This window comes from Hermetia illucens, chromosome 3 (genome assembly GCF_905115235.1).
Source record: "Hermetia illucens chromosome 3, iHerIll2.2.curated.20191125, whole genome shotgun sequence".
In the NCBI taxonomy this organism is placed as follows: domain Eukaryota; kingdom Metazoa; phylum Arthropoda; class Insecta; order Diptera; family Stratiomyidae; genus Hermetia; species Hermetia illucens.
In genome coordinates, this window is record NC_051851.1 from 77,421,521 (window position 1) to 77,443,152 (window position 21,632).

General features: G+C 41.1%; 2 protein-coding genes across 4 annotated transcripts; one reads left to right on the forward strand and one right to left on the reverse strand.

Annotated features, from left to right (window-relative positions):
- The first annotated feature begins 918 nt into the window (after positions 1 to 918).
- On the forward strand, positions 919 to 9,587 carry LOC119651499 (guanosine-3',5'-bis(diphosphate) 3'-pyrophosphohydrolase MESH1). Of its 3 annotated transcripts, none has more exons than XM_038055117.1 (3): positions 919 to 1,108; positions 1,167 to 1,686; positions 9,378 to 9,587. In XM_038055117.1, exons 2-3 carry the CDS (start codon positions 1,213 to 1,215, stop codon positions 9,501 to 9,503), a joined length of 600 nt encoding a protein of 199 aa, XP_037911045.1. In that variant the 5' UTR covers positions 919 to 1,108; positions 1,167 to 1,212; the 3' UTR covers positions 9,504 to 9,587. The 3 variants fall into 3 exon arrangements, with proteins under 3 accessions (XP_037911045.1, XP_037911046.1, XP_037911044.1); XM_038055118.1 differs by having other exon boundaries at positions 1,203 to 1,686; XM_038055116.1 differs by having other exon boundaries at positions 920 to 1,108; positions 1,183 to 1,686.
- On the reverse strand, positions 9,471 to 21,200 carry LOC119651498 (probable phosphoserine aminotransferase). The gene is made up of 4 exons (XM_038055115.1): positions 20,705 to 21,200; positions 10,392 to 10,800; positions 10,062 to 10,326; positions 9,471 to 9,988 (listed from the first exon to the last, which is right to left on the reverse strand). The coding sequence occupies exons 1-4, from the start codon at positions 20,747 to 20,749 to the stop codon at positions 9,616 to 9,618; spliced, it is 1,092 nt and encodes a 363-aa protein (XP_037911043.1). The 5' UTR covers positions 20,750 to 21,200; the 3' UTR covers positions 9,471 to 9,615.
- Positions 21,201 to 21,632: the final 432 nt, after the last annotated feature.

Below are 21,632 nucleotides of genomic sequence, written 5' to 3' on the forward strand. Positions count from 1 at the left end.
GGTGGGCGGGTCACTTAATCCGTATGGGTGAGGATGATCCCACCCGGGAAGTCTATAAGGGCAATATATATGGTAGACAAAGAAGACGAAGCAGACCATGCCTGAGAAGGAGCGATGGCGTAAGTCAGGTACGCCAGACAGCTTTTAGGGATATCGAATTGGTGGACTTCGGCGCAAAACCGTGGTGTCTGGAGTTCCTCATTAAGGCAGGCCTAGACCGGATACCGGTTGTTGCGCCGTAGATGATGGTTCTATATATCAGTGGTTAGATTATGTACTTTCATTAATAATTTCTTACTTTTATTGTAGATTTTCAATGAAAAATAGTCCTACGTAAAATTAACGTAACGTTCGGACGTTAGAGACAACTATGCAGATTACTATAAATGGTGCTGGTGGTAAACGCCCCTCACCAGCAACCCATCTTTTTTAGATGAGCCAACCTTGACCGTACAAAACAAATGCAAACGATTATCAAATTCGTCAATTGAATACATTTAATCCTAATGTGAAACAAGCATTAGTCGCACATTCCCATATTTTACATATTATAATAATTTACTTACATGGAATATAATTTCTGATAAATTTTTTATGTTTATCAATCACTCACAGGCACTCTGATGGAATGAAATCAACCTCTAGAAGTCCAAGTCCCTTTTTCTTATAAACGGGAAAATAAAACCAACTAGTCTAACGCCACGCGCAAATGATATTAACCCTACAAAGAAGTCTCTTCTCGTAACGGATCTTTAGCGTAGACATTTTATGCATTTTACATGCCCCATCTAATAACATTCATCTAATACCGCCTGTTGGTAACGTTGCAGCTTTAACTTCCTAAATTCAACTTCCGCTACACCGAAGGCAAGTAATCGCAATTGCGAAGTAGCCTCCGCCGAACTCAACTGAATATCATAAACGCCTAATTTGATAATGACATTTAGCAAAAACGCCTCAGAAAATTTTAGTTGTCAATTGCAGTTATAGCTGCCGTTGCCGCATTTATTGGTTTTTCCCCTGGTGAAGGTATCCCAAAAGCGTTTCCCAGTGTGTTGTTACCTTCAGCATTGAAAATTGTGGATAATTACAGTAATACTCGAAGAGGGTAAGTATTCCAAGCATGTTTTACTCATCCAATTCCACATTGTTGGCATCTCCTGTAGCCTGACATCTCCACAGTTCCATCTACCCGTGTCTAGCTCTTCAAGTATGAGTGGGCTTACACTGTCAAAGCGCGCCCAGCACCCCGTAGTGGGAGATTTCTCAACCGACACTTTGGCGCTGATTTTAAAATGCGTGAATTTTGCTGCAGTGAAGCATAAAAATCAAAGACGATTGGATGTTGATGAAACCCCGTATATAAATCACCCAATCGGGGTTGCGTACATTCTTACTTCTGAAGCGTATGTTCAAGACCCTGATGTCTTGCTTGCGGCGTTATTACATGACACTGTGGAGGATACGGATACCACATTCGAGGAGATAGAATTTCATTTTGGCGAAACCGTGAGAAAAATTGTACAAGAAGTTACTGATGATAAAAGTTTGCCGAAAATGGAGAGGAAGAGATTGCAAATTGTCCATGCAGCGACGTCATCTTTTAAGGCAAAACTGGTTAAACTTGCGGATAAACTATATAACTTGCGGGATTTGCAACAAGCGCTACCTAAGGGATGGAGCGAGGTAAGTCGCGTTATTTTCTTTCTATTGATTCTTTAAAAACGTTTGAACAGACAAAAACAACCGGTATCTGGTCGAGGCCTGCCTTAGTAAGGAACTTCAGACAACCTGGTTTTGCGCTGAGGTCCACCAATTCGATATCCCTAAAAGTTGTCTGTCGTCCTGACTTACGCCATCGCTCCGTCTCAGGCAGGGTCTGCCTCGTCTTCTTTTTTTACCATAGATATTGCCCTTATAGACTTTCCGAGCTGGATCATCCTCATCCATATAGATTAGGTGACCCGCCCAGCGCAACCTGTTGAGCCGGATTTTATGCACAACCAGACGGTCATGGTATCGCTCATAGATTTTGCCGTAATGTAGGCTACGGAATCGTCCATTATTATGTAGGGGGCCAAACATTTTTCGGAGGATTCTTCTCTCGAACGTGGCCAAAATTTCGGAATTTTTCTTGTTTAGAACCCAAGTCTCCGAGGAATACATGAGGACTAGCAAGGCCATTGTTTTGAACAGGTAAGAGCTTTGGCCCTATGGTGAGGCTTTTCGAGGAATAGTTTTTGTAAGCTGAAGTAGGATCTGTTGGGAGTCAACAACCAAGCGCGGATTTCATCGCCGTAATTGTTATCGGGTTGTGATTTTAGACCCTGGATAGGAAAAATTATCAAAGGTCTCGAAGTTGTAGTCTCCTATCTTTATTCTTTTCGTTTGAAAGTGCGATTCGATGTTTTTGGTTCTCTGTTTTTTGGTGCTGTCGTTGCCATCATGTACTTCGTCTTGCCTTCATTAACATGCAGCCCGAGATTTCGTGCCGCCTTCTCGATCTGAATGAAGGTAGACTGTACATCTTGAGTTGTTCTTCCCATAATGTCAATATCGTCAGCGTAGGCCAGTATTTAGGTGGACTTGAAGAGGTTGCTGCCTCTTGCATTGATATCTGCATCGCGAATCACTTTTTCTAGGATCAGGTTAAAGAGGACGCATGATAGGGCATCCCCTTATCTTAGACTGTTGTTGATGTGGAGTGAGTGACTGCTTCCGTCCGCAGTGAAAGAGCCGTCAAATGAAGTTCATTACACGGACTTGTATGGGGCAATATACAATAAATGCGGTGCGTAATGCGGCACGCAGAAAAGTTCGGAAAATCGAACTCTTCCGTTGCGTTAGAGAGAGTTTGTTCCGTCACTTGCAATATGGCGGCACTTTTCGTTTTCGGTTGTTACATTTGAATGGGATTAACTACTATGGGATTACTACTACTTGTTTGACTGCGCCGCCCGCTTGTGAAGCACAACGCACAGTACGTGCAGTAAAAAATGTAACAACCGCAAAGGATAAGCGCCGCCATACTGCAAACGGCTGTAATCTGCCATCAGACCAAACCTTGCCGACGTGGAGCGATCTTTGCCGAACTTAAATCTTACTGTACATTGAAGCTGTGTGCTGGGCGCAGCTTCTCTCATCTGCGGTTTTGATAATTTCTACTCAAGTTGAAGCGTTTATAAAGGAGATCGTAGTTACGCGAGTAACATTTTGACCACTAAGTTAACCGTGTCTATGATGAAAGTCTCTTTATGATGAAAATCATAACGGGCGTAACTGATTCTGCTATAAAACTATTCTCTTTTGCTGTGGTCCCTGCGGCCAACTGTCTGAAAAGAGCATTCAAATTTTGTTTCAATTTTTTTGTAGCAAATTCAATATATCGCGGGTGTCAATTGTTTCGATGTACTCTGAGAATGCATATAGGCAACTGACAGAAGCTGGTTCTCCTCTGCCCTGGGAGCAGCGTGACCGAAAGTGCATTTATATATTAGGTTCGGAACTATGAAACGGCCGTTTTTGGTTAGTCTGTGTTCAAATGCGACTGAGAGCGGTTCATTACGACTTGTGCTCGATATTTTTATTTACTAATTTTAAAGGCATTCTTCTTACTCATTTTGTAAAAAATGTTCATGTTTGTGTTCCATTTTCCTTTTGTAATTTATATTTCTCCGAAACCTGATGGAAACAAAATACGACATGTACTTTTCTTTATGGATATTGGATCATAGCGCAGCTCAAGCTTTGAGAAACACTAATCAAGCATCTCGAGTTGGATCCACCACTGAGAAAAATGCTCGATATTGGTTCCAAAAATTTCGTCCTGGCAGCTTGAGCATCGTCAATGATCCTCGAGGCAACCCTCCGGTTAATATTGATAACGAGGATTTAAGGATTATTCCTACTGGGACTAAGCTAGGAACTAGCCATACCGCTGTGTTGACACATCGGCGTACACAGTGAAAGAATTGGACTCATATGTACCGCACGAACTACGGAGTCGCAGATGGTCGATCGCAAGAGTAAGTGCGCATCTTTGTTGATTCGCAATACACGATTGCCGTTTTTGCATCAAATCATGACTTGCGCTGAAAAGTGGATTTTGTATGACAATCGAAAACGATCAAGTAAATGGGTAGATAGGAATACACCGCCAGGACATATCCCTAAGCAAAAATTCCATAAAAAGAAGATTATGGTTGCTGTATGGTGGAATGTCAAGTTAGTAATCCAGTATTCCTTTTTACAACCAGGCAAAACCATAACAGCGGAGTTCTATTGCCGTGAAATTGACGCTATGCATGAGCAACTAATGAAACAAGTAGGGAAACCGGAAGCTGGACGCTTCAGGTGTGAAAGGTTTTATAATAATAATAATCGTTGGCGCAACAATCCTTATTGGATCAGGGCCTTGAAGTGTGTTAAAGCACTTCATTCAAGATCGATCGTAATCTATTATAATTTTGTTAGTAAAAGGATTGAGTTCTTCTTATAGCGTATAGTGCTGCAAAATTTGTTGATTCTAGAATGAACTTAAGGGGAGTTTTGCAGCCAATTACTAAAAATTATAGTAATATTATTAACAGCCAATTACTAAAAATTATAGTAATATTATTATTAACTTTATTTGAACATATATTGGTATGAGGGGTATTTCGGAGCCTAGGAAAGTACTAATCGAGACTTTCCATTTGATACTCCACATGACTTTATTTGGTGAAAAAAGTGCCCCTTTTGCAAATATGGCGACCCATCCCCCCTTAAATTTCACGTAGAATGATGTAAGTCCCTGTATGCATGAGCGTTCACAGTTCTCACCTTTCCACCAAATTTGGTGTCAATCGATACAGCAGTTTCCGAAAAAAGTGCGTGTGACAGATAGACGGATAGACAGACAGTAAACCAAAAAGAGGGGTCCGTGATGGTCCTGGTGTTTATGGCTCCGCTCGCCTTCCACGGATTGGGCTATTATTTTGGAAATTCGACTTCCAACATAGAAAGCCAAGGCATCTCACATTTCTTCATATTGTATCACGACTGCGCTTGATGGAGTCTGCGTGTGTATGTTTGTAGTGGGAGAGAAGCTATAGCCTCTGAGCACTCAGACCGTAGTGACCCAGTGTACTCGACCCCCCGTCTAATCGAATATCCCGGATTCGTTTATGTATCGTATCGGGGGGAGGTGAAAATTGATCCCTTATTTGCTAAGGCATCCAGGATTTCAGTTCACTCTACACCAGAGTGACCTAGTACCCAGAGTAGTTCCACCGTATTGAATCTAAAAATAGAGTTCAAACAGTTTCTGCATTCCTCGACGAAGGACTACTTAACGCCCTCACTGCAGCCTGGCTATCACTGTAGATTGCGATGCGCCGCTCGTCAATAACTCAGTTTGCCGCGCATAGGATCGCATATAATTCAGCTTGAAAAACCAGTGCATATTATCCTAAAAAAAAGTCCACTTCTCGTTTCTATTCCAGAGGTGTGTTTCCCCATATATCTAAGCGAATTAGTCTATGCTGCGCCGGATGTCGTGCTCATGGCACCGGAAATACCCAAACACACAGTTCTTTTGCAGTACGGCTACTTTACGGTCGAAACTTTTATCTCCCCTTAACCCACCGCACTACGGATGCATTAGCGAACATCGGCCTAATGATAGATGCCATCCATGCTAGGTGCTGTGAAATGTTGAAAGGACCGTATAGCAGCTCTTAGCTTTTCGTTGGTAACAACCGCTTTCACAGTGCTTCAGTTCATCTTACAACATTTACGTGTTGAAGGGGTTGCAGAAACCGCTAACTCTTCCCCTTCCACTTCTCTCACCAGTATTCCCGGATGGTGTACTTCTGGTCTGTACTGATTTCAGTCTGGAGTTCGTGAAAGTGCCATCGGGTTTTCTAAGAGAGTCCAACTTGATTGACTCATCCTTTTTGAGGACTCTAAACAGCTAAGAAGTCTCTCTTTCGCCTTCCGGTTCCTGATAGTGTGCGATTCAGAGTTTTTAATTCACCTTCTATCGCCAAAGGAGTCCTCCGTTTTATTGCCAAGAAGTTCATTACCTCCAATTCATTTTATAAGATTCCCTCTTTGTATTACAGACTGTTCTACCGCAATAGTCATATTAAATTCTAGATATCGGGCATCTGACAGTGAGTCTTCGTCTAGCACTCACCAGTCTGTAATCAACTCTACCACCTTCGAAGTGCAGGTTGTTAGATCATTTACTTCCTTCTTGTCGGTCCCACGAGCCGCCAACCGACCCAGCTGATTTTCACCTTACCTTATCTTATCGCTGATAAACTGATATCTGCGGGCTGCGTGCCTCCATGTCACCTATTTGAGAAATGATAAACAATTCGGAATACATTTTCTTTTTTAATTTTGGAGAGCACCATCTGATTGACAAGAAAGTAGAATTGTTGTAATATGGAAAAAGAAGGGGAGTTCGGCGGAAAGTTCAAATTTCGGCTCGGTTTGATTGTTATTCCATACCAAAAGATTTTTGGTTGATTTCGTATTCACGATTCAAATTTCTGTAAAGCAAGCCATGTTTGTAAAGAATCGCGGAACTATTAACGCAACACACATACCCAGTACGGTTGTTTGGACTGCAATGTAACAGGCCTGAATCTAAAGAAAATATTTGAACAGATTCTCACCATGTGGTATGGGCTGAAGGGAACAAATGGTCTCCGAAGTATCGGTATTTGCAAGACAAATAAATCAACACTAGCGAATAGGTAAAACAAGTTTTTATTATTTCAAACTCATTTGATTTCTACCTTTCATCGCCTTCAATAATAATCATCGTTAGCGCAATAATCCATATTGGATCAGGGCTTTGAAGTGTCTTAGAGCACTTCAATTAAGACTGTAACGATATCCAGTCATGATAACGTATCTCTCTGCCACCAGCGAGATTTGAACCGCGACCTTCCGCCACGACTGCTCTTACCACTTAAGTCATCCGGGTATATTGTCTTTAGCTTCAGGAAATATTGGACAACTTTGATATTTCCTAGTTATATGTGGTTTCTTGAAGGTGAGCTGATAAATGTCCTGCCTATAGAGCATTTTCCGGCGCCTTTGTAATATGGGTCACTCCAAGGACATTTGGAGCAAACATTAGAAGACTGCGGGCGTCTCGGGGAGTCATGGGTGGGGGGAGCTGATAGACTTTTCAAATAACCGCGAACGATGGCGCGCAGTTGTGGTTGATGCCCTGTATCCCACTAAGGGGTAAAAGGCAACCGTATATGTATGTTTTACAATGGTTGTTCTCAGGAGTAACATATTCGTTTCAGCCACCTCTTCCTCCTCTAGTTGTAGTAACGGTGGCAAAATAAGTAGGCGGAGGTAGCTATAAGTTTTTCGTTTTATTTCTTTTTGTAAAGGAGTAGACAATTTTTAATAGATACTGGTTCAGTCATCCTTACTATCCCAGGGTCTCCCGGACTTAATGACAGCCAGCCAATCAGGAGAAATGTTCAATTTAAACCTTTACAGATACTAACGATATCCTCCATGCTCCATGTGAAATTGGCTAAGATTGTAATAGTTCTTCCGATGCTTTTTCTAAAATTGCTCCTTGATGGCATGGATTTGCCTATGTATTCCGTCTTTGAGCGTTCCTTTCGTTGTCACCATTTATTTATAGCTTTCCTCCCCCCTCCGCGTATTTTTCGTCCGCGATAAAGGAAAAGTGGAGCTTCCGTTATATACATCTGTTCACCATTTCATCTACTAAGAGATGACAAACGCTGCATCATCTCAATCTGTTTGCCAGTTTATTAATCGATTTAACGGTTGCAGAGAAACGAAAACTGGTTTACAAGCATATAGTAAATGGCATGATTGTGCGTGAATTTTAAAGGGAGGGGGCATACAAGCAAAGAGAGGGTCTAAACAATTATTTCCTGAATATGGCCGTGTTTGAATTAGTACTTTTTATTTTCTAAAGGAAATACGTCTTAGTTTTGTCGTCGGTTAGGAAATAGACGAGAAAAGGCTCAGAAAGTCTGAGCTCAATTGGGGCAAGATTAATTAGTCAGATCAGAAATTAGTCTATGAAAAAATTTCAGTTCCAAACCAACTCTCATTCCCATATCTGCTTTAGTAAAGGTAATAAAAGTATTTATATTACATTTTCGAAATTTACTAGAGAATATACTGAAATTAGTCTTAGAAGCACAAAATTGCAGCAGCATAAACCATAGTGACCAGGTAAGAGAACTGGAAAGCTGATCCAGGTAAGCCAACCTTGTCACCAAATGGGATAAAAGCTACAAAAGTTCTTCTTCTTCCCCCCAAAACTTCGAATTAACCGAACTCGATGACTGGTCATCGAGGTTAAGCGTTCTAGGGAGTGGTTAGCTCTAAACGAGGGACACACTGGTTCTTCCCTTGCTTACTCTGTTAATGAAGGCGGAATTTCGTTTCCCCAAATGAAGGCAGGATCTCAAACCGCAAGCGGAGTCTAGCACAACGAAAACAGCTCAGCCGCTGTGTGGTATTTATTACCCGGTCGAGTGCTATTACAATTCTAAAGCGTGGTTTGATACAACGGTGACATGATATTCATAATCATCGAAAAGTTAAAATGCCGAGGATTCTCATCAAGGGAGCATTTGTTGAATTTGCATTTCAGTTTCAACGAAATTCATAAGCGACTGAAAGTATTGTTTCTGCCGTGTTGGCGCAATTGGCATAGTAGTTATTACCGCAAGAAATTGGATAATTTATCCCAGTATATATTATATCCAAAAAATGACAACCACCTCTTAAGAAGAAAAATAAGTTTCCCAAGAGCTCTTTCATTCCTTGACCGAGGTATCGGAGTTTCGAGTTTTTTAGCTTTGCGGCGAGGGAGCAATATTTTTTTCTATGACTTTTGGATAATTTATGGAATTTTTTCCACGGTCAAATTTCGCCAGACTTTTCAAATTTTCAGGTAGTTATGCTGTCGGGGGTGACACTAGATAACCCATCCACAATATGTCCACTTTTCGAGTCGTTACACAATGCTTATTGAGAAATGAGCGAGAACAGTTTGGGAGAGGTGTGTATTTCCCCAAACGTCCTACATATAAGTGCATATTTAAATCAAGTATCTAAGATTTATTTGTGAGGAATGCCCGGAACTTAGTTTCAACTTTACCGTATGCTGTGCCCTTCCCTTAAAATTCTTTTCAGTGGTCTTATCTCATTGTCATAGGTTAATTTCACGCAGTTTTAGTAGAACTACTAATATTAACTAGCTCAATGTATTGCTATTAACAACATTTTCTACTTTTTGTAAGGAAAAATTTTCGTTGTTCTGTTTGATGTTACCTTCCACTAGCTTATCTCATGCGTATTTAATTTCGTTTTAGGAACGTCGCCGCGAATATTTTATATGGAGCAAAAAAGTTGTTGACAATTTACGTGGAACAAACCAAGCATTAGAAAATGCACTTGACATTGTCTTCAAACAAGAAGAAATATATTATTTAGAATAACCGCAATAATGTGTAAATTCTTATAAAAATGTATTGAAGTGTATCTCACGTATATTATTATAAATTATATATTTTTATACGTAATATCGGCTTTGCTTTGCTGCTTGCTGGCCTACACCTTAGACTCATTTCGCTTATAGAAGTCAGTCATAAATTCCGCGAGGATTTGAGCCTCCTTAATAGTAATTGCATTGTATAACGATGCACGTATTCCTCCAACTGATCTATGTCCTTTAAGCTGAATCATTCCCTTGCTCTCCGCTTCTTTTAGGAATTGCTTCTCGAGTTCCTCGTTCGCATCTCCGATCCGGAATGGGACATTCATTCGTGACCGACAGTTAGAATCGAGAAGGCATTTGTAGAAACCATTTGAGGATTTTATGACATCATAAATTAATTGTGACTTTTTCAGTGAATTGCTCTCCATAGCTGTGATTCCGCCGCAGCGTTTGATCCATTCGAAAACACGTCCCATGACATATATACTGTGGAAAAATTGTTATTATGTATTTTGGAGTAAGTGGTTGAAGGAGCATATGCAACAAAATCCATACTTACATAAATGTCGGTGGTGTATTGTAAATAGAATTGTTCTTGGCTTGTATTTCAAAGTCAAGGATAGTTGGGGTTATTTTCATAGCGTGTCCTATCAAATCATCTCGAACAATAACAACAGTGATACCAGCAGTTCCGATGTTTTTTTGAGCTCCAGCGAAAATTACGCCATATTTAGATACATCGATCGGACGAGATAGGAAATTCGATGACATATCTGCCACTAATGGAACGCCCTTTGTATCTGGAACAAAATTGAATTCCACTCCTAAAGTAGAGTAGTTGGTTAGTGACGTCACACACCTCGGATAATTTTTCTAAGTTCAATCTTACCATCAACTGTTTCGTTATCACAATAATAAACGTAAGAGGCATTTGGATCCAAATTCCATGTATACTGATCTGGGATACTAGTGTACTTTGATGTTTTCGGAATAACCAAGTTAACTTTTCCATATTTTTCCGCTTCCTTTGCCGCCTTTGCAGACCATGATCCAGACACAATATAATCAGCAGTTCCGGTGCGGCCCATAAGGTTCATGCAAACAGTCGCAAATAAACCTGTTCCACCACCTTGCATTAGTAATATTTTGTAGTTATCTGGTATATAAATTATGTCCTTTAGAGACTGTAAAGCTGCTTCGTGAATAGCTGCATAATGACTTCCACGATGTGACATTTCCATGACGCTAATATCCGCACCAGGATAGTGGACAAGGTCCTTTTGAACTTCTTTAAGTACCTGTAAGGAGAAAATATTATTATTAACTTTTGGACAACTTTTAGTTGGTACTATGATATATGTAAATCGATGATGATGTATGTACATAAACAATACTTAGAACGCCGTTTAATTTTGCCAAGTGGAAGAATCAATGTTGATATGTAATCAATGACTTCAAGAAAACAAGCTCTACAGAAAGGAAAAACTTCCCTCTCCTTGATTGAAGAGCCAATTTGATTGCTGAAGTGCGACAAGCTTCAGGTGGGGCCGCAACTAATTAGTTTCACTTGCTTTTTCGATGTATCAAAAATTTTGGAAGAAGAGTAGATGGCCGTAATATAGCCTTCGCACTTGCCGTAGGGGCAAGAAAAAAATCTCCTTATGTGAATTAACACAGGGAAAATTCAGTTCCTCCATAACTTCCTGAGATGCCTACTTTTTTTTTTCTACTTGCGATTAAATCGTTGTTTGATTGCATTAATGGTCGAAATGATTTCTCTTCTACTTGGAGAAACAGTCCGTGTTCGCATGTTATGATGACGGGTCACTTCATCCATAAGGGGAGAACCTCACTGGATGTGTTACGGTCAAGAACCCTAATGATTTGTTTTTTCCGTCCCTTCAGTTGCTCGTCATCGTGGATGAGAAGTCGACCATTAACGTGCTTCACAGGACCATCAAAAAATTTACGCCCATATGTAAGCTCTTTCGGTGATGCGGTATACATTTCGGAAATCATTGTGGTCTGCAGCATATCCGCTCTCTAACCAGCGCGATAGCAAATTTGCTTTTGTCACACTGCACAAAAGGGAATCTGCCCTGATCCAATTGGATTGTTGCACCAATGATTATTATTATTATGCATCCCGCAACACTGCAATCTTATCATTTCAACAATAATTTGACCGTGAGTTCTTGCCGTCTCAGCACGGTAACGTCGCATGCCTCTATTAGTCTGGTCCTGGCTTCACCGAATGCATCCCTCTCAAAAAGGCTCCTATCATATGACCTATTTTTATATAAAGGCAAATTGACTGATTGGCGGTGTGAAGCTAGTGCTCATTAACACACTAGACGATATCTTTTAATAATGGGGTATTCACGTCGGATGGACTACTAAGACTATGCCACGGACAATGCAACTCCTAGACATTTCCACTTTTTGCTTACGATATATATTCCTTGTAGGTGTTAATACCTTCAACGTGTTTTCTATCACGAGATCTAATATTACCACCTCCAATCGCATCAATTTGGCACTTCAAATCTCATTGCGCATATTTGAAGTTTTTATTGTGGTTATCAAAAATAACCAGCGCAAATAAATCATTAGTTATCTTTGTTTCCTTGCTTCATATTACAGTTGAATAGGAGTGGATTTAATGTGGAATTCTTTTGACTCAAAAACGGAAATCTCACTTCTTAAGCTTATAGGCTGCCTTGTGACTTGTGGCTTAAAAATACACTAAAAGTCTTCCCTAGCAAAATGCAAACTTTGAAACTTAATGTTACTGAAATGTTAACAACGCGTCGGATAAGGACTAGGGGCTACGACCTTCGGCTTCGTCCAATTCGACCGGGGATTCCAACGATATAAGCTGAATCTGGATATTCTAGGCCTAAGCGAACTAAGATGGGACTTTCCTCTTCCACTTGAGGCAATGCGCTTTTGTACTCTGAAAAGCCGAGTGGTAGCAGAAGCGAATTAGGTGTTGGGTTGTTTCTGACAACTACCGCAAGGCGCGCTTTCTTGACCTGGGAGCCGGTTTCTGACAGACTGTGAGACTCCGGTCCAGGCTAGGGAGCATCACGTTTTTGCAGTGCTATGTATGGATGCTTTGTGCGAGCATTTGCACGCTGTTCAGGGCAGGCTTCCTAAAGGTGACATTGTGATCGTGATGGATGATCTGAATGCCAAGGTGGGCTCTGACTGCACTTTTCTCGGACATGTGAATGGGAAACGCAATCTTGGCGACCGTAACGACAATGATGACCGCAACGATAATGGCGACCGTAACGATAATGGTTTGATGGCACATTATTCGAGCACAGAACCTGAGTTTCAACTGACCGACAAAGTACGAGCAATTAGATTAACCACTTTGCGATCAGCTTTTCGATGATCTTTGAGGCAAAGTTTCATGATAATGAGCAACTGAAGAGGTGGAAGGAACGCTTCACCACGGTCTCTAATGGATGAAGTCGCTAATCATCGTACCATGTGGATGCTGACTCCTTGTCAAAATGCAGCCGAAATAAATTTTGAATGTTGTTAACTTCAACACCCTATGGATCACTTTGCAACAATTCGCCGAGTTTAGATTTACGTTTTACCTGCTCTTCATCAATTTCGAGAAATCTTTCAGTAACGTAAATGGGGACTGCATGTAAAGTTTCTACGAAGGGGAAGTATTCCGGAGAAACTAATAGATATAATCAGAGCGACATATGATGGCGCAAAATGTCGCGTGCCGCATCGGAAATACGAAAACCTTAGGAAAAGTTAGTGGTTTTTACATATTATTGGAGAGAATTGTAAACAAGTGTTTGGACTTCCGATGGGGAGGAAAATTTTTGATCTGCCCACATAAGGAAGTGGACAATATTCTTCAAGAGTTCAACTCATGTCATTAGACGTTATCAATTAGCATACCTGGACACACTTATCATAAAGGATGGGGAATCTCCAAAGTTAAACTGGCATCTAGACGATCGATCCGATCCTTCCATCCCCGGAAACAGGTAATGAATGCCGCATATAATCTATAATCTATAGTAATACACAAGGCACTCACAATGAGTGTTGGGGAGTTTCATTGCAAAAAAGAGATTAGGTTGTTTCGAATACTAATGAAGAATGGTTTTCTAAAAAAGGTATTAAACGCCTAATATTGAAGGTTTCGGTCAATACGTTCAAAACACGTTCAGACCACAAGGAATGCAGTACCCAACGGATATCTCCCAAGCAACTATATGCGATGGATTACTGAATGGGGATAATCCTATAATCATTGGTAGTGAAGCAGAAATGCCACACAACTCTGCATAATATGGGGCGATTCTTATTAAGATCCAGAGTTAATCCTCAACCAAACTAATCGGTTTTACGAGATCTTGTGTGCAGGAAAAATCAATGTATGGTCGTATATATTGCAACAACTAAACAATTTTAGAATAACATACGTATGATTCTCGTAGTCCCCTATGTTGGACGCGTCAATCACATTAAATTGTCATTGTTGTTGGTTCCTGGCAACGTCACGAAGTTCCGGGGCGACCCACATGTCACCCGTCCTGAGATGGTAGAACCCATTGCATGGCGTAACTCGCAATTGGGTTGTAACTGTGCAGAAAATGCAGTGTGCTAAAGGGAGAGTTGATCTATACCTCAAAATAGAAGCAATGAAAGGCTGCCCGAAGGAAGGTGTGTTATCGCTACTTCTGTGGAGTATGCTGGTCGATTCGCTATTATGTGAACAGCAAAATGTGCCAATACAATAAATATAATACAATACATAAATACAATACAAATTTATGCGGATGTCATGGATAAGCCAGCTGTTGGTCGAGACTTCTGAAGAGTGTGTAGAAATATACAATCCCCCATTCATTTGATTTATAGTTGGTGCTATTTTTTACAAACAGGAGGAAACTGAATGGCCTTTCAGAAATGTAAGCTAGTCTCACTGTAAAGAATTATATGCCTGGATATTACCAGCACTATGGGCACGATATCCGGCGTAACTCTAAATGTATTACTCAATTTGCAACCCTTGAATATATACATATTCGAAACACTGAAATGAGAATAGCTCATAGATTAACAAGTTTGGGTCTATGGTGAAACAATGGACATGTGAGGAAATATTTAGAGAACTAAATCTACTTTTTGGAATGCATTCTCGGACGAAGTTACCTTCAAACATAGTATAGAATAACCTGGGTGGAACCAAGAAAATGAGATTAGAGGATGGAAGACACAAAGGGGAAAGCTATCTCAAAAACGTAAAAGAAAAAAAGGATGGCTAAATTGACTGTGAAGGTCGTCAGCAAATACTGAAGCTTCTTCGAAGTGTTCCATTGACAAGCCGTAAAACCCCGGACCCGAGTGCCGGGATCGATAAAGCTAAAGATAATAGTAATAATAACAATCGTTGACGCAACAATCCAATTGGATCAGCGCCTTGAAGTGTGTTAGAGCACTTCATTCAAGACCGTAACGGTACACTACAGAGTTACAGTACTCTGTAGGAGGCAATGTGATAAGCATTGCGCTCGTCCGAGATTATTACCGTGATTTGACTCAGGTACTCATTGGCAGCTGAATCGACTGGCATCCGACGTCAAATCACGATACAAATTCTACTGCCACCAGTGATATTTAAACCACGATCTTCCGTATGACAGCCTTGTGCTCTAACTACTCAGCTAACCGGACACAAAGCCAAAGATAGGAAAATAAAAATAAGAAGATAAAAATAGGAAATTAAATAAGATGGTGGTGAGAGCTCTTTAAGTTCCGTTCATATCAAGAACAACAAAAGCCATTTGATTCCATGTTTAAATCTGTTTAAATCCAAAGAAAATCAGAAAAACGATAACTTTGAAAAAATAAAAAAAATATATTTGAGTTCCGTCTTTATCTCAGAGAAATATTCAGCTTGATACAATAGAGATTTGTTTATGAAACACTACCTCAAATTAATAACGTAAATAATTTTTTTTACTTATGGTACCAAGATTCGTTAAATTGGTCGGTATTCTAGGCCACGGCCTTATTACCGGATTTTCCATTTACCGGATATACTGACGATGAGTCAATGAAGAACAAGTTATGTAATGGTTCGCCGGTTCCGTTGTTTACATGACTACGAAGCGCGGAATTAACTTGCTACTCCGTCAGTCATCAATCTCGAGCTTATCTTCTTTTAAGCAACTAAATTTCGCTTTTCACCTTCAGCCACTTTTCTCAAAGTATATCTTATTTCCTGGGTTTCAATATTTAACCCAGTAATTTTTCATGTCAAAGGGTAGTATAGGTCCCAAGGTGAAACGTGGATTGGTACCGACCATGGAGCATAAAACCTGGGAAACGCCTGCTGAACCAACACCAACAGCTCTACTACTGAACCCTATCTCCACCTCCACGTGGTGACCGCTGGGAGCTTCTTCTTGACGAAAGAATTACGATTTGCGCATTTTCTTATGGAACGTGCACTCCCTGTACAGAGATGAAACTGATGAGCAGCTCGCCGATATCCTGTCCCAATATAGGGGTGATGTAACAGCGTTACACGAGATTAGGTCGATAGGGACCGGTTCCCTGGAGAAGAGTCACTACACCATATATTATAGTGGCCATCCAGTAAACGATGTGCTCGGAGTAGATTTCTTAGTCATGAAACCAGTTGTTATCGGCTTTGAAAACATAAGCGAACGGCTATGCATTCTGCGTTTGCGAGGAAAATTTAGAAATATAAGCCTCATTAACGTTCACGCCCCTACAGAGGAGACTGCAGAGTCGGAAAAGGATACTTTCTACGAGGCAGTAGAACGAACCTTCGAAGCCTGTCCCAGATATGATATCAAAATCATACTTGGCGATTTTAACAGCCAAGAAGGGAAGCAGCCCGTATTCAGGCGATACGTTGGTTTCCATAGCTTATACTAAAATACAAATGATAAAGGACTGCGGATCATTCAATTAGCAGTGTCACATGAAATGGTTGTTAGAAGTACCTGGTTTGCGTGGAAAGCGGTTCACAAACATTCGGGGCCTCTCCAGGCGGGACAACTTTCAACCAAATTGACCATCTGCTGATCGAACGACGCCCCTCTCAACCTTAATGAGTGTCAGAATATTTAGGTGGGCCAATATAGACACGGATCACTATTTCGTTAGCATGGTGCTCCGAGCTCGAATAACAATACCACCCAGAATTCCCTCTGACAATCAGGTGAGAGTTAACTCTGAAGCTATCCACAACACAGCCCTCTGCGATACCTATAAGAGGGAAATGGATGCCGCAATAACCGCAGTCAACAGAGGACCTGTAGATGAAGCATCAACAAATAATCTTCACAACCACCTCAAGAACGTTATCGTTGATACGGTCACAAACATACTTGGCCCCAGCCGCAAAAGGAGTCGGAAAGGCTGGTTTGACGGCGAATGTAAGCTAGCAACGGAACGGAAGAATGCCGCATACCGAGTACCGAACGCGGGCTCGCGCGGAGATTTATCACGAACTCCGTCGAGCGGAGAAGCGCCTTCACAGATGAAAAAAAGAAGCTTGGAAAAAACAACAGGTCTTTGAATTCGAAAAGTACGGGGAGCAACCGCACCAGGCACGGAAGTTTTACCAACAAGTCAGCAGGATGAAACCTTACACACCTCGATGTTCATCCTGCCGAGACAAAGAGGAAAATCTGACTTCCGACAGAATGGGCATATTGGAGTGATGGGTTGAGTACTTTGATGAACTACTGAACAACCAGAACATCGGCGAGCTGGAGGTCCCGCCAACTGAACTGCCACCACCAAGTATAGAAGAAACAGTCCGTGCAATTCATCGGCTTAAAAACCATAAGTCGCCAGGAGCCGATGGAATTACAGGCGAATTGGTTAAATATGGAGGCGACCAATTACACCAAGTGGTTCATCAACTTGTGCTCAAGGTGTGGGACAGCGAATCAATGCCTGACGACTGGCAAAGAGGCATTATCTGTCTCATACATAAAAAGGGAGATATCACACAGTGCAGCAATTATAGAGGTGTCAGGTTGCTGAGTACCATCTATAAGATATTCTCTGCTCTCTTGCTAGCCCGAATGATGCTGTGGGCGCTCAGAGCATCATTGGCCCATACCAAAGAGGCTTCACACCAGGCAAATCACCAACAGATCAGACTTTCTCTCTGCGGCAAGCGATGGAAAAACTGTTGGAATATGGACAACAGTTGCACCATCTATTCATCGACTTTAAAGCCGCCTATGATAGCATAGCCAGGGAAAAACTGTACACGGCCATGAGAGAATTCGGTATCCCGACGAAATTGATAAGACTGACTAGGCTGACCCTGACCAATGTCCGAGGCCAGATAAAAGCAGCAGGATCACTCTCAAGACCATCCAACATCAACAACGGTCTACGACAAGGGGATGCCTTATCATGCGTCCTCTTTAACCTGGCCCTGCAGAAAGTGATCCGTGATGCTGAGGTAAATGTAAGAGGTACGATCCTCTTTAAGTCCACCCAACTACTGACCTATGCTGACGATATCGACATCATGGGAAGAACCACCCGAGACGTACAAACTGCCTTCATCCAGATCGAGCAGGTGGCGCGATATCTTGGGCAAGACAGAGTATATGGTGGCAACGTCAGCACCAACAACATCAAACGGGAAGAATAAAGATAGGAGACTACAACTTTGAGATCGTTGATAATTTCTCCTATCTAGGGTCGAAAATCACAACCGATAACAGCTACGATAATGAAATCTGCGCACGGTTGTTGGCAGCCAACAGAGCCTATTTTAGCTTACAAAAACTGTTCCGCTCGTATGGATGAGGATGACCCAGCCCGGAAAGTCTATAAGAGCAATATCTATGGTAGAAAAAGAAGACGAGGGAGTCAGGGGGTCAGGACGCCAGACAGATTTTAAGGATATCGAAATGGTGGACTTCGGCACCAAACCGGGATGTCTGGAGTTCCTTATTAAGGCAGGCCTAGATCGGATACCGGTTGTTGCGCCGTTGATGATGTTGATGAATTTTTAGGAATTAAATTTTGGAGAAGCTGGGAGAAAAGAAACAAAAAAAGAAGAAATGCTGCATATTAGCAACCGAATTCTCTGGTCAGATTGTTACTGAACAAGGCGAGTATAATGCTGCACATGTCGCAAAGCCGCGGACACTACATACATGACGCAATATACTAAAGTTGATCGAGCGATGGCTCACATGCTTGATCAAGGGGTTGTCAGAACCCCCCTTGGGATTCAAATCACCCATCCCGATTACAAGTCTTCCCTAAACCGTATATAATTGCTTATAAAAAATAGCCTGACATCGGAGTCGCATCTGCTGCTACTTGACTACAAAAGCTGCTCATCCGGTTCCAATGATCTCATTTCACTTAGGTCCAAAATATTCAGCTTATATCACTGCAATTCTCGTTTGAGTTGCAGAAAGTAAGCATTCTGGATGCCCCCGATACTTTTGTTAAGGAGCCTGTGCTGATTTAAAAAACCAGTCCAATCAAGGTAATATTCAAGGCCGTGCGCAACGCTGACCACATTGTCTCCTGCACTGCCTCGTTACGGCCTTAAATGAAGTGCCCAGATCCAATTCGATTGTCGCGCTAACGATTATTGTTATTATTACAAAATACTAGCCAAGGAACACTGTCACTTCAAAAATGCTCCACTTCTTCCCAATCAACAACACCCTCAACAAAAAAAGATGTGAGGAATATTTACAATATCTATTGGCACATTCTAGACGGTGTTGAACGGAGAAAGGCATAATTACTAAACTGCAAGCTCGATCTCATTACAAAACTTACAATACCTTAATTAACTCCAACTGGGTCGAACCTAGGAAAAATAAATATTACTCTCAGAGAATTGTTTTTCTTCATTCTTTCCTGGTCACGTCATTCTACGGGAACCGCTTAGAGTCAATGAATAACACAATAATCCAACACCTCCTGAAAAGCTCTGAAATAAGTAGGATGTTTCCAGTGACCAAGTAATTGGTGGACCAAGGTTATTGGGCGGTAACGGGCTGAAATCAGTATTTACCATCATGAAAAGGCCGAAATCCGATCCTCAAGTTCAATGTATCATTTCTGAATGAAAACGACTTGCCACTGGACTATTTGCAGTCTTGAAGGTATAGAATGGAAGTTCCCCGTAAAAGTTATGAACAATAACTATCTCATTTAATAGTGAACTTCCTCCAACCATATTCCGTTTCGCTTTAAGTAGTTATTTTTTTCCTCTTTTAATTAGACGATTTTACTCGGTATTAATATATATAAACACGTTGGTTGCTGTATGATTCGATAACAAGGCGAATGCCCTCAAAGTTTAATGATAAGATAACCGTTCTTAACCTGAGAAATCACCAGATAATAGCTAGCCGCGGAATAAATGGAAGGCAAGTGTGCAAAATAAAAATAAGAGAATTTTTAATAGATCGGAATGCATTGTATATATGTATTATATGTATTTACTTTAAAGTAAAACGTTTATGCTTTCCAAATAATGTAAGATGCAAGATGTGATACGATTTCAGGCGCCATTAGCGACATTCCAGATTCAAGAAAGTAGAATGAACAATGAACTTGCTATACGAGTATCTATGTCAGCTTAGTGCAATTAGCAAAAGACTTGACAATGAAGTGCAATTATTCAGAAAACTCAGACGCTAGAGTTAGACTCATAAACCAGGAGTACACATGGCCAGATTATGAAAGCGGCACTATATCGGCATGCACCCTTTCGTGAACAGTATGCAAATTTGCGACAGAAGAAAGAGGAAGTTAATTGCAATCAATTTATTATCTTTTTCAACAAATTGTAAATCAGCCCACGACAAGTGCATGGACTCATTTTATAGCATAATGGCCGCTCAATTAAGTTTCTTCATATGCATATAGTCTCTCCGACATAGGGAGCTGACGGGGAATACAAGTCAGGGCGAACTGAACGGCGTAAGTGCGCACTCTATCATTATCAACATAGACTGCAATTTCAGACTACTTTTTCGGAATGCATGCACGCCATTCAAGCTTGACATGTTTATTCCTAATCTTATCAGAGACATTTATTCTGAACACATTCCTGTGGGCCATTATTACTGTTCATGGGGACATCAATCAAGCCAGTATTGGTTTAGTGAAATAACCACTCACCTCTTCAGGTAACTTAGCTGGACCGGCACCGAAATTGATAACCATTTTCACTGGATTGCACTTGCTTTACCACGATTTCACTGTAGAGAAATGGAGCACAGCCTCACTGTCCTAATATGTAGTCCGCTACACACTATAGTTACGAACTGATCTGAAGATGGATCTCGGGATGCGATTAGACCAGATTTCGAAATCTAGAACTTAGTTCCAAGACTTGTTTCCCAGGCCAGTTCGATTTCTTCTTTTTCCGGAGTATTGATAATGTTGGGGCATGTGATGTTTCAATGGGGCGAATTCCATGCACGTCTTCGGTTTTTGTGGCGGTGCTGTGATGACTGAGCTCAAAATTGTTAGTGGAACCCACGATAACCGGCTTAGTTCGACAGACTTAGGACTGAGTTTCTTTCGATTAAGTTCTCTTTTGTGGAGCTAAGTCGAATGGAGTAGAACGCTTCGAATTGTGGGTAGAATGGCCGTGGTACACATTACTGGAGCTCATTTGCAAAAAACAAACTTGACATAAGCACAACGTCACGATAAGAGAAAGTGATAATTTTGTGTTGTCACTAGAGAATGAAATATTTCCAGTTTAACCCGTGAGCACTCCGTTATTGCTATGTTATCAGTTAATTTTTCAATAGAAAGCGCTCCATATTTTTTTCAAACTCGTCTGAGCATCTTCATCTGATTTTTTTTGTTCGCAAGCGGTCTAACAAGTACCTATTTCCAATAATTTGGTTGCGCTTATAGCGTTTTCCATTCTGAGTGAATTTCGCCCAAGAAATTTTCTATATACCTAGAAATGATCTTGAGGTTTTGAATCAACTCTATTTTATACTTTCTGCTTCAATGGCGAAACCGTCCAATTGTACTCATGAACTCTTCTAGGCACATACTTATGTGGTCTACCTACTGTGGTTTTTACAAT